General features: G+C 50.6%; 1 protein-coding gene across 2 annotated transcripts in view; it reads left to right on the plus strand.

Moving 5' to 3' along the window:
- PGBD1 (piggyBac transposable element derived 1) overlaps positions 1 to 12991 on the plus strand; it is a 30782-nt gene that overhangs the window by 8284 nt on the left and 9507 nt on the right. Inside the window, exons 1-2 of one of the 2 annotated variants that reach the window (XM_046004741.1) lie at positions 434 to 536; positions 4211 to 4612. In XM_046004741.1, coding sequence (XP_045860697.1) covers positions 4217 to 4612 — 396 coding nt within the window. In that variant the 5' untranslated portion in view covers positions 434 to 536; positions 4211 to 4216. Of the gene's footprint in view, positions 1 to 433; positions 537 to 4210; positions 4613 to 12991 lie in introns of those variants that run through there. The other variant, XM_046004742.1, reaches the window with a different exon arrangement.

A 12991-nucleotide genomic window follows, 5' to 3' on the forward strand; every position in this document is an offset into this window, starting at 1 on the left:
CTAAAAAGAGAGACTCGGGTTTGCCTTTGCCATCTTGTGGGGGTTTTGTTCTTGTTGTTTTAAAATTAATTTGACAGAGAAAGAGCACAAGCAGGGGGAGAGGCAGAGGGAGAAGCAGACTCCCCGCTGAGCAGGGAGCCGGATGCGGGGCTTGATCTGAGGACCCTGGGATCATGACCTGAGCCAAAGGCAGACGGTGGACCGACTGAGCCGCCCAGGTGCCCCCCATCTTGTTTTTAATTGACACGGTTTACAGAGCTGAGGGGCAAGCTCTGGTCCTCCGGACGCGCGAGCGCGGGGAGGCGGCGGGGAGGCGGCGGGGGTCCTCCAGGCGCACTAGCGAGAAGGGCGGCCGCAATCCTAGAGAGGCCGGGACCGCCTTCCTAGAAAAGCCGCTACTCGGCTGCGCGGGCGGCGGAAGGAGAAGCTTTGGAACCTTCGCTCTCCGCCGCCCGGAGCCTGTGGCGGGGCCGCTGCGTCTTTGCGGAACGTGTTCCTTGAGCTTTTGGTCCGCTGACCAGCAGTCGGACCCGCAGGTATTGCGCGCCCGCCTGGTGCCTCCGGGGTGCTCCGGGCGTCGCAGGTGCCCTGACAGCCTCCTGCGACCGCCGTGCTGCCCGGACGCCCGGCGAGAGCCGGGCTCGCGGGGGCTTGTGGACCGGGCCTCTGAGCTCGGGGGCAGGGGCCGGGCTCTCCCTCGGGCTCTGTGGACCGGGCCTCTGACGCCGGGGGGCGGGAGCCGGGCTCTCTGGGGCTGTGTGGATGGGACCTCGGGCCTCAGAGGGCGGGAGCTGCACTTGCTGGGGATGTGTGGACCTGGTTTCTGTCGTCAGGTGACAGGAGCCAGGCTTTCTGGGGCTGTGTGGACGGAACCTCTGACATCCAGGGGTGGGGGCGGGGCTCACTGGATGTGTGCGGACTGGATCTGTGCGGACAGGGGCTACTGAGCTGGCAAGGTGGGAGCCGGGCTCCCTGGGGGTGTATGGACGGGACCTCTGACCTCGGTGGACCAGAGCCGGGCTCACTGGGGTTGTGTGGATGGGGCCTTGGTCTTTGCTTGACAGGAGACGGGCTTGCTGAGGATGTGTGGACGGGACCTCTGACATCGTTAGGCGGAAGCCAGGCTCCCTGGGTCCGTGTGAACGGGGACTCTGTTGTCGAGGGACGGAAGCCGGGCTTAATGAGGCATGTGGATGGGGCCTCTGACTTTGGGGAGCCGGGCTCACGGAGGCTGCGTGGATGGGGCTTTTGACCTTGGCGGGTGGGAGCCCGGCCCGCTGGGGCTGTGTGGACGGCGTCTGTGACCTCCGGGAGTGGGGGTTCGGGATCGCTGGAGCTGTGTGGACAGGGCCTCTGACCTCCGTGGGTGGTAGCAGGCTTGCTGAGGCTGTGTGGACAGGCTTCTGACCTTGGTACGTGGGAGCTGGGATCGGTGGGGTGAGTGGACGGGGCCTCTGACCTCAGGGTTGGGGGGAGGCAGGAGCCGGGTTCACTAGGGCTGTGTGGACGGGGCCTCTGTCGTCAAGGGACAGGAGCTGGGCTCGCTGGGGCATGTATACGGAGCCTCCGACCTCGGGTGGGGTGGGTAGAGCCGGGCTCGCTGGTGCTGTGAGGACGTGACTCTGACCCCAGTGGGCAGGAGCGGGGCTAGCTCTGGCTGTGTGGACGGGGCCTCTGATCTCAGCAGGAGCTGCGTTCGCTAGGGTTGTGTGGATGGAGCCTCCTCCCTTGGAGGGTGGAGCCAGGCTCCCTGGGCCTGTGTGGACCGAGCCTCTGACTTTGGGGGCAGGAGGAGTGGGAGTCAGGCTCGCTATGGCTCTGCAGACGGGGCCTTGGTCGTCCGGTGAGGGAGCCCGGCCTGCCAGGGCTGTCTGGATGGAACCTCTGAGCTCTAGGAGCAGGCGCCTTGCTTGCTGGAGCTGTGTGGACGGGGCGTCTGACCTTGGAGGGTGGGATTTGGGCTCGCTGGAGCTGTGTGGACAGAGCGTCTGACCTCGGAAGGCGGGAGCTGGGTTCCCTGGGACTGTATGGACGGGGCTTCTGACCTCGGAGTGGGGGTGGGCAGAAGGGGCAGGAGCAGGGCTCCCTGTGGCTGTGTCGAAGGGGCTTTGTCATCGAGGGCCGAGAGCCGGGCTTGCTGGGGCTTGTGGATGGGGCCTCTGACCTCAGGGGTGGGAGCGAGGCTCCCTGGGGCTGTGTGGATGGGGTTTCTCACCTCGGAAGGCAGAAGCCAGGCTCCCTGGGGCTGTCCGGACTCAGCCTGACTTTAGGGACAGGCCGGGAGCTGGGCTCCCTGGGATTGTGTGGACAGGACCTCTGACCTTGGGGGGTGGAGCGGGCGGAAGCCGGGCTCGCTGTGGTTGTGTGAACGGAGCCTTTGACTTGGGGTGGGGGGCGGGAGCCAGGCTAAGGGCTGTTGGAAGGAGCCTCTGTCCTCCTTGTATGGGTGGGGTGGGGGGAGCTGGTGAGGGACTGGATTTGGATGGCTGGTTGGCTGGCTCTTCCTGGAATATCCTGCACAGAGATCCAGGATCTCCTTGAGGACAGAACATCCTTGAGGACGGAGGGGTTTCCTGCGTCGGATGAGGTGTAGGGTGGCGTTTGCGCTGGTACTTGGGAAATGTGCCCTCCTATAAGGGCAGTCCTGGCCATGAGGGAGAAAGTGGGTGGGAAAACGTCGAGCAGGTCAGCATGGCAGTGACGTGAGGAGTCTGCAAAGGGGGTAGGGACTGCGCCTTTTATTTTGGGGTTTCTAGGGGATAGGGACTGTCTTTTAATTTGGGGTTAGCGTTGTGCCTGTAAAATAATGTGCTTGGTAGTTTACTGAATGACGAACCAGTAACAAAACAAAACAAAACACGGAAGGTCAGATCCTGGGGAGTTTGAATCAGTCCACGGAGGAAGAGTTGAGACCATTTTTGGTGGGGCAGTTGTGTTGAACACGGTCGGAATGGTGCTTTAGGAAATACTAATGCAGTGACGGTAGAGCGGGCTGTGGGGCAGGGATACCACACAGAACGTTATTGTAGTCCTGAATGTCAGTGGTAATGGGGAATACAAGGGAGGGAATGGCTGAGAGGTGTTCTGGAGGATTCCCTGGACTCAGATGCTTATGGAAAGGGGCAGGTTTTAAACCTGAACACATCGGGGACGGTGGTGACGCCAGTGGAAATGGGGAGAACAGTGAGTGCAGCTCTGACGGGCTCCGATTTCAGCGTGGGATGTGCTTAGTTTATGACCCGGGAGAATCTGGAAGGCATCCTACTGGCATTTTAAGATGTGCGTCAGGAACGTAAAGGCGAGTTGGAGTCAACCAGAGACTTGTGTATTCTTGGAATAGAGATGTGCTGAAATTGGGATTAATGAGATCATAAAAGGAGAGAGGACAGAGAGAAAAAACCTTGAAGCGTGTGTTTCAATTTCCTGTTCTTATGTTCAAAAATGAGTTGAAACCCCAAACTTAGTGTCTTAAAACGTCCTCAACTTATTATTTGTCATGATTCTGTGGGCAGACTGGCCATTTCTACTGGTTGGTTTCCCTGTGGTTGTGATCAGCTGGGAGCTGGGCGCTGCTGGACTTCAGCTTGGGCCTCTGGGGTCCAGTCCACTGCCCGGTCCAGGCTTTCCCAAAGCACGGCAGGCCAGCTGCAGTGTGCCAAGGGCTGCGACGCGCTTCCTCTTGCAAAGACGTTTTTGTGATGTTCTCTTGGCCAAAGCAAGTCCTAGGTCAGCACAGACTCAAGGGAAGAAGAAACAGACTCCACCTCCTGAGGAAAGGAGTGACAAAATCTCATCCTAAGAAATTCTAGGGGACAGGAGACTTGGGAAACAGTCTCCCTCCCCTGCACTTGAGGTGGACTATTCTGTGGGAAGCACACAGACGAGTAGGTTTGGCTCTGCCGCGGATACGGTTCTCTCCTCTCTCCAGCTGAGGCGGAGGCTGCTGGAGCATTCTTCTTGCCTCCCGTCCTTTACGTCCCTTACTGCTGGCTCAGCCCCCTTAGGGTTCAAGAAAGATTTCTGATGGTCACTGGTAACACAGGCAAGCAGGCTCTGTTTCTGAGCATGACTTAAACAGTGGGGACGAAAATACATGTTTCCCGGAGTCTTGAAGCTCTTACTAACGCGTTACTGATCCATTCTTAGGCCTCGGATGTGGAAAAATATTTTTAAAGTGTAGATCTGGTCTAAGTGAACCTTTTCCTTTCAGCTCAGCATGGATGAAGCTTTGCCAGGCCTCACACCTGCAGATGGAGACAGCCTTGTGAAGGTGAAGGAGGAGGACCCGCCCTGGGAGCAGACATGGGGCTTGCGGGAGAGCAGCCGCCATGCTCGGGAGCTCTGCCGCCTGCGCTTCCGGCAGTTCTGCTACCGGGAGACCCCGGGGCCCCGCGAGGCGCTGAGCCGGCTGCGGGAGCTCTGCCATCGGTGGCTGCGGCCCGAGATGCACAGCAAGGAGCAGATCGTGGAGCTGCTGGTGCTGGAGCAGTTCCTGACCATCCTGCCCGAGGAGCTGCAGGCCTGGGTGCGGGAGCAGCAGCCGGAGAGCGGGGAGCAGGCGGTGGCCACGCTGGAGGACCTGGAGAAAGACACGGGAGACCCAGGAGAGCAGGTTGGTGAACACCTGTTAGTTTTGAACTTTTTAATTTTTTTTTTTGAAGATTTTATTTATTTGTCAGAGTGAGCACAAGCAGGGGGAGCAGGAGGCAGAGGGAGCAGCAGACTCCCTGAGCAGGGAGCCCGATGTGACTTGATCCCAGGACCCCGGCGATCATGACCTGGGCCGAAGGCAGATGTTTGACCGACTGAGCCTCTCAGTCTTACTACTTTTCAATAATTTATAACTGACAGAAGTATCTGGAAAGGTAGCACAGAGAACTCCTGTATCCTCTTCCCCCAGACTGACCAGTGAACGCTGGATCCTGATGTGCCCCCTTGTGTGCAGGAGCTGTCCCCATCCTCTCCGCGCATGCACGGTGTGTGGGTCACACACACGCTGTGTTTTCTTCAACCAGCGGGGTTCTCGGGGACACCTTACTTGTTTATGTAGGAACACTTCAGTGTTCGATACGGATTTCTGAAACACGAGCGCACTCTTTTGTGTAACCAGAACACAAGAATCAAGTTTTAGGAAATTGAAATTGTTACGTACTATGATCTACACAGGAGTCCTTGTTCACATTTTGCCATATCCTCCCAGGAGTGGTTGTTGGCCGTTTTCATCCTGCTCCCAGGATACAGTCCAGCCTCACACACTGCATTTAGTCGCTTTCCTTTAGTCTCCTTGGACCTGGAACAGCTGCCGGTCTTCCTTTGTCATGAGCCTGGTATTTTTGAAGCGGACAAACCAGTTACGTTACAGAATGCTCTTAAATCTGGGTTTGTCTTCTCCTTTTCTCACAATAGAATCTCACTTGTGCATTTAAGCCAGAACCCCCAGAAGCTCCGTGTTGTCCTCAGCACATCCCCTCAGGAGGCACACGGTGATGGGTTGTCCCATTACTGATGTGGCTAAGGAGGGGGTCTGTCCGATGTCTACAGTGTAAAGTGACCATCTCCCCCTTATAATTCGTAAGTAACCCTTGGGAGAGGTTTGAGATCGGGCACATACCCTGTTCCTCGTTAACGTTCCACCCACCAGCGTAAACACCCATTTGCGTTTGTTCTTCTGCCTTCCTGGGCCGCGATTCTGGATCGGCCTCTGCTTTGCCACCGCAAGGTCCGCGTGTGGAACAAAGTCCGAGTCGTGGTGCATGTGCAGTCCTTGTCTACCACACGGATGACTGTCTCTGTGTTGCTCCTCTGTCTGACTCGCTGCTGCTTTAGAAGAGGACAGAGGCTCGTCTGGCCCTCTGCAAGATGTCCCTAAGTGCTGTGCAGTCTGGGTCCCACCTGGATGCCTTTTCAAGGTGGACCTTTTGCCCTCAGGCTTGTGTCTATACTCAGGGACAGGACGTGCACCCACTGGTGACAGAGTATCAAGGAGCCTCTTTGGAGAGTCAGAGCCTCCAGCTCCTGCCCAGGGTAACCACCTTGAAGTGTGAACCTCCAGAGCTCTGCCAGAAGAACCCGCAAGAAGTGATAATCCGTGAATATTGGTATTTTGACAGTAAGTGTAGAGTAAATGGTTCCTTTGATAACGTCATCAGAGGGAGAGGAGAATGTCTCGAGCTCACATTGCTTGTGGCATTTACCCACAGCATTCGGCATCAATAGGCCTTCATATTTCCCTACTTACATTGCTAACGGTTCTTTTTCTTTCTTTTTTTAAAAGATTTTATTTATTTACTTGACAAGAGACACAGTGAGAGAGGGAACACAAGCAGGGGGAGCAGGAGAGGGAAAGCAGGCTTCCCGCTGAGCAGGGAGCCCGATGTGGGGCTCAGTCCCAGGACGCTGGGATCATGAACTGAGCTGAAGGCAGACGCTTAATGACTGAGCCACCCAGGCGCCCCCATGGCTGATGGTTCTGTATTATTTCCTCAGCTACGAAAAGCCAGCGTTACAATAAAGCCCCAGAATGGTTTTCGTGAAGAAGTTGAGAGGTGGTAGGGAGCCCCAGTGGGTAGACATTACTACTTACCTAGGAGAACACTCATCTGCGGGAAGCAGTTTCATTCTCACTGGATATAGGAGCGGGGAATGAATGGAGGTGGGCCGTTGTCAGAATGGTGAGGATGATAATTGACCAAAAGATAACAGTGGTCATAGGATGTGAGATTCTTTCATGTAAGTGAATTATTTTTTTTTCCTCAATGATTTTTTTTTTAAGATTTTATTTATTTATTTGACAGAGAGAGATCACAAGTAGGCAGAGAGGCAGGCAGAGAGAGTGAGAGGGAAGCAGGCTCCCTGCCGAGCAGAGAGCCCAATGCGGGACTTGATCCCAGGACCCTGAGATCATGACCCGAGCCGAAGGCAGCGGCTTAAACCACTGAGCCACCCAGGCACCCCTCCTCAATGATTTTATTTATGTTTTCAATTTAATTTTTTCAGTGTTCTGAGATTCATTATGCACCTCACCCAGTGCTCCATGCAATCTGTGCCCTCCTTAACACCCACCACCAGGCTCACCCAACCTCCCATCCCCCCACCCCTCCAAAACCCTCAGTTTGTTTCTTAGAGTCCACAGTCTCTCATAGTTGATCTCCCCCTGATTTCCCCCAGCTCACTTCTCTTCTCCTTCTCCCAGTGTCCTCCTTGTTATTCCTTACGCTCCACCAGTAAGTGAAACCATATGATAATTGACTCTCTCTGCTTGACTTATTTCGCTCAGCATAATCTCTTCCAGCGTCATCCATGTTGATGCAAAAGTTGGGTATTCATCCTTTGTGATGGAGGCATAATACTCCATCGTGTATATGGACCATATCTTCTTGATTGATTCGTCCGTTGAAGCGCATCTTGGTTCTTTCCATAGTTTGGCGACTGTGGCCATTGGTGCTATGAACATTGGGGTAGAGATGGCCCTTCTTTTCAGTACATCTGTATCTTTAGGGTAAATACCCAGCAGTGCAATTGCAGGGTCATAGGGAAGCTCTATTTTTAATTTCTTGAGGAATCTCCACACTGTTCTCCAAAGTGGCTGCACCAACTTGCATTCCCACCAACAGTGGAAGAGGGTTCCCCTTTCTCCACATCCTCTCCAACACACGTTGTTTCCTGTCTTGTTGATTTTGGCCATTCTAACTAGTGTAAGGTGGTATCGCAATGTGGTTTTGATTTGAATCTTCCTGATGGCTAGTGATGATGAGCATGTTTTCATGTGTCTGATAGCCGTTTGTATGTCTTCGTTGGAGAAGTGTCTGTTCATGTCTTCTGCCCATTTTTTGACATTACCTGTTTTGAGTTTGAGAAGTTCTTTATAGATCCTGGATATCAACCTTTTGTCTGTACTGTCATTTGCAAATATCTTCTCCCATTCCGTGGGTTGCCTCTTTGTTTTGTTGACTGTTTCCTTTGCTGTGCAGAAGCTTTTGATCTTGATGAAATCTGAAAAGTTCATTTTCGCTTTTGTTTCCTTTGCCTTTGGAGACATGTCTTGAAAGAAGTTGCTGTGGCTGATATCGAAGAGGTTACTGCCTATGTTCTCCTCTAGGATTTTGATAGATTCCTGCCTCACATAGAGGTCTTTTATCCATTTCGAGTTTATCTTTGTGTATGGTGTGAGAGAATGGTCGAGTTTCATTCTTCTATACTTAGCTGTCCAATTTCCCAGCACCATTTATTGAAGAGACAGTCTCAGGTACGTGAATTCTTGAAAGCTGCCCGAGGTGGCTCACAGAACCAGATGCCAGCGGTGATCTGGGCAGAGTGGTGGCCTGCTCTGGTTTCCCACATCCCTACAGGGAGGCATCACTGCTATGGTGTGTGTGATCGAGACGAGAATGCTCTTTGGGCCCTCAGGAAGCAAGCCTTGTCATTTTCAAGTGCTTTTAAAAAAGTATATATCCTTTTAGTTCCTCCTCAGTATTCTAGAGACTCTAGCTAAAGGCCTACCGGTTATAATCCCAGCACGTTTCTCCAGGTTAGTTGAGACCACAGGAACTGAAGACCATTTCCCAGGCTACTGGCATCCCTTTTCCTGTGCTGGTATTTTCAAGGGATAGTAAGTCAGCCAGCATGGCTAAAGGGTAGGGTTTGTTTAGCAGGAATGTGGGGGAGGAATGGGGAGATCATGTAGAAATATCTTGCAGGGTTGTTTGGAGTCATTAAACAGGTGCATACTGGGTGGCTCAGTCAGCTTTATCTCTGCCGCCAGCTCAGGTCATGATCTCAGGATCCTGGAATTGAGCCCCACACTGGGCTCCCTGCTTAGCTGGAAGTCTGCTTCTCTCTCTCCCTCCGCCCCTTCCCCAGTCATGCTCTTGCAAATAAGTTAATTTAAAAAAAACAAATTCTCTCCTTATGATGTCCTTTTGCCATTTTTTAAAAATTTTATTTATTTATTTGACAGACAGAGATCACAAGTAGGCAGAGAGGCAGGCAGAGAGAGAGGAGGAAGCAGGCTCCCCGCTGAGCAGAGAGCCCGATGCGGGGCTCCATCCCAGGACCCCGGGATCATGACCTGAGCCGAAGGCAGAGGCTTTAACCCACTGAGCCACCCAGGCGCCCCGCCTTTTGCCATTTTAATTACTATGTGTCTTGGTGTGGACCTCCTTAGGTTGATCTTTTGAGGGGTGATCTCTTGCCTCCTGTATAAGGTTTTATTTATTTGAGAGAGCAAGAGGGAGCATGAGCAGACTCCCCACTGAGCAAGAAGCCCGGTGCGGGGCTCTATCCCAAAACCTTGGGATCATGACCTGAGCCAAAGGCAGACGTTTAGACCAACTAAGCCACCCAGGCACTCCAAGAGTCTGTTTTTTATTTCTTTTTTCCTTTATTTTCTAAATTCCACATGTGAGTGAAATCATATGGCATTCGTCTTTCTCTGAATTATTTCACCTGGCATCATACTGATCTAGAGACCCTTCCATGTTGCAGATGGCAAGATTTCATTCTTTTTATGGCCAAGTAATACTCCACTGTAGAAATATACCACATCTGTATCCATTCATCTGTGGAGGGACACTTTGCTTCCATAATTTGGCTACTGTGATGTTGCTATAAACACAGTGGTGCCTATATCCTTTTGAATTAGCATTTTCATATTCTTTGGGTAAATACACAGTAGTGGGATTTCTGGATTTTAGGGTAGGTCTGTTTTTAATTTTTTGAGGAAACTTCCTACTGTTGTCCACAGTGGCTGTACCAATTTGCATTCCCACCAACAGTGCAGAAAGGTTACTTTTTTCCATATCCTCACCAACACTTGTTTCTTGAGTTTTTGGTTGTAGCCATTCAGACGTGTGTGAGGTGTTATCTTCTAGTTTTGATCCACATTTCCCGGACGCTGAGTGATGCTGAGCGTGTTTTTCATGGTTCTGTTTGCCGTCTGTATGTCGTCTTCGGAGAAATGCTGGTTTGTGTCTTCTGCCCAGTTTTTAGTTAGATTATTTATTTTGTTGGTGTTAAGTTCTTTATATATTTTGGATGTCATTTGCAAATATCTTCTGCCTGTAGGTTTTCTTTTAGTTTTGTTGATTGTATCCTTTACTGTGCAGAAGGTTTTTATTTTGAGGAAGCCCCAATAGTTTATTTTTGCTTTTGTTTCCCTGGACTCTGGGGACATACAAAAAAATGTTACGGACCATATCAGAGACATTACTGCCTGCGCTCTTGTCTACGGTTTCTGTGCATGGTGTCGGAAAGTGTGGCAGTTCCATCCTCTAGGTGGCTGTCCAGTTCTCCAGCACCATTTGTGAAGAGACTGCCTTTTCCCCATTGCATGTTCTACCTACTTTGTCGAAATTTAATTAACCATAAAATCCCAGGCTTATTTCTGGGCTCTCCAGCCGCTCTGGTGACATGTGTGTTTCTCTCTGTGCCAGTATCTTACTGTCCTAGTTACTGCGTCTGTGGAGTAGAGCGTGAAATCGGAGATGGCGACGCCTCCAGCTCTGTTCTTCTTAAAGATCGCTTTGGCTATGTGGGGACTTTCGTGGTTCCACACAAATTTTAGGACTGTTTGCTCTAGTTCTGTGAAAAATACTGTTGGTACTTAGATAGGGACTGCATTACATCTGTAGGCTTCTTTGCATAGTGAGGCAATTTACCACTCTTCTTCCAGTATATGAGGAGTATCTTTCTGATTGGGTCATTGTCCATTTCTTTCATCCAGGTTTGCAGTTTGCAGAGTACAGGTCTTTCACCTCTTTAGTTAAGTTTGTTCCCAGGATTTCATTATTTTTGGTGCAGTGGCAAATAGGACTGTTTCGTTAATTTCTCCTTCTGCTGCTTTTTTACGAGTGTACGTATAGAAATGCAGTGGACTTTCGTGTACTGATTTTGTATCTAGTGACCTTACTGAATTCATTTACTAGTTCTCATAGGTTCCTGGCGGTCTCTAGAGTTTTCTCTATAGAGTATCATGTCACTGAAAAGTTTTCCCTCTTCCATACCAATTTGGATGCCTCTGATTTCTTTTCCTGTCCTGATTGCGGTGGCAAGGACTTCCGGTACTATGTTGAATAAAAGTGGTGAGAGTGGAAATTCCTGTCTTGTTCCTCACCTTAGGGGAAGGGTCCATTTTCACCACTGACTGTGACGTTGGCTTTGATTTTTTCATATATGGCCTTTATTAGGTTGAGGTATGTCCTCTCTAAACCTTCTTGAGGGTTTGTATCATGACTGAATGTTGTACTTTGTCAAGTATTTTTTCTGCATTTATTGAAACAATGATTTCAGTCTTTTTGAATTTTAAGACTTGTTTTGTGGCCTAATATGTGATCCATTCTAGAAATGTTCTGTGTGGACTTCAAAAGAATGTGTATTCTGCTGCGTTAGTATGAGATGTTCTGATTATATCCGTTAGATCCGTCTGGTCCAGAGTCGTCCAAAGCCACTGTTTCCTTGTTGACATTCTGTTTGGATGATCTGTCCGTGGATGTGCGCGGGGTGTTCAAGTCCCGTCATTACTGTATTACTCGCAGTTTCATGTTTGTTATTAACTATTTTATACATCTAGGTGCCCCCATGTTGGATACATAAATATTTACAAATGGTATGTCTTATTGTTGGGTTGTTCCTCTTATTATGTAGTATCTTTGTCTCTTGTTTGTCTTTGTTTTCAAGTATATTCTGTCTGATAGAAGTGTTGCTACCCACTTTTCTTTTCACTTCCATTTGCAGGATGACTGCTTTTCTGTCTCTTCACTTCCCATCCGCCTGGGACTTAGGGCTGAAGTCTCTTGTGGGCAGCATAGAGCCGGGTCTTGCTTTTCTGTCCATTCCATCATTTGTGTTTTGATTGGAGCATTTATTCCTTTTACAGTCAAAAATTTATTGACACGGGCGCCTGGGTGGCTCAGTGGGTTAAGCCTCTGCCTTCGGCTCAGGTCGTGATCTCAGTGTCCTGGGATTGAGTCCCGCATCGGGCTCTCTGCTCAGCAGGGAGCCTGCTTCCCTCTCTCTCTCTCTCTCTGTCTGCCTCTCTGCCTGTGATCTCTGTCAAGTAAACAAAATCTTTAAAAAAAATTTATTGATGGCTATGTACATAGAGCCTAGAGCCATTTTGTTACTCTTCTATGTTTTCTAAAGTTCTTTTCTGCTTGTTGCAGAAAATCCCAGGTGACCGAGGAAACTCAAACAGCATAAGGAGAGATGGGAGAACACAGCTTTATTAACTCTAGCGGGCGCAGTGGGATCAGTCCCAAAGACTGAGCACGAGACAGGGTTAGGAGTGAGTTTTTATGGTTACAGGCAATGGGGGATGGTAACAGGGTGTTTTCACTTGGAAGTAAAATCTGTGTGGAGGTAAGTGGGAGCGTGCTAAATCACCTAGGGGGCTGTTTCTCTTTCTTTTCTTATTCAAACAGGACTGGGCACCTGGTCTTTTTCTTGTTTGCAGGAGCAATGACTTATCTTAGTCAAATGGGATGACTATTTGGTCTTTCAGATGGAGCAAAGGGGAGCCAGGGATGGAAAGGGGCTGGAGCCGGGAGTTTCTTTTTTTCTTTTAATATTTTATTTATTTATTTGACAGAGATCACAGGTAGGCAGAGAGGCAGGCAGAGAGAGGAAGGGAAGCAGGCTCCCTGCTGAGCAGAGAGCCTGATGCGGGGCTCCATCCCAGGACCCGGGACCATGACCTGAGCCAAAGGCAGAGGCTTTAACCCAGAGCCACCCAGGAGCCAGGAGTTTCCATCTGCCTCATGCTCTCCTGCTTTCTTTGCTCCTGGTGTGTTGAGTTTCTTCAGTGAGATGATTTGGATTCCTTCCTCTTTTTTTGCAATTCATGGTTTTGATTTGTGGTTACCAGTAGGCTTGTGCACAGTGTCTGCGTCAGGCAGTCTGTGTTAAGGCGATGGCTGCTTATGTTTCAACCCATTCTTTACTCCTCCCCCTCCGCGGTTTCGGTATATGGTTTCATATCTCACATCCTTCTGTTTTG

This window comes from Meles meles, chromosome 5 (genome assembly GCF_922984935.1).
Source record: "Meles meles chromosome 5, mMelMel3.1 paternal haplotype, whole genome shotgun sequence".
NCBI lineage: Eukaryota > Metazoa > Chordata > Mammalia > Carnivora > Mustelidae > Meles > Meles meles.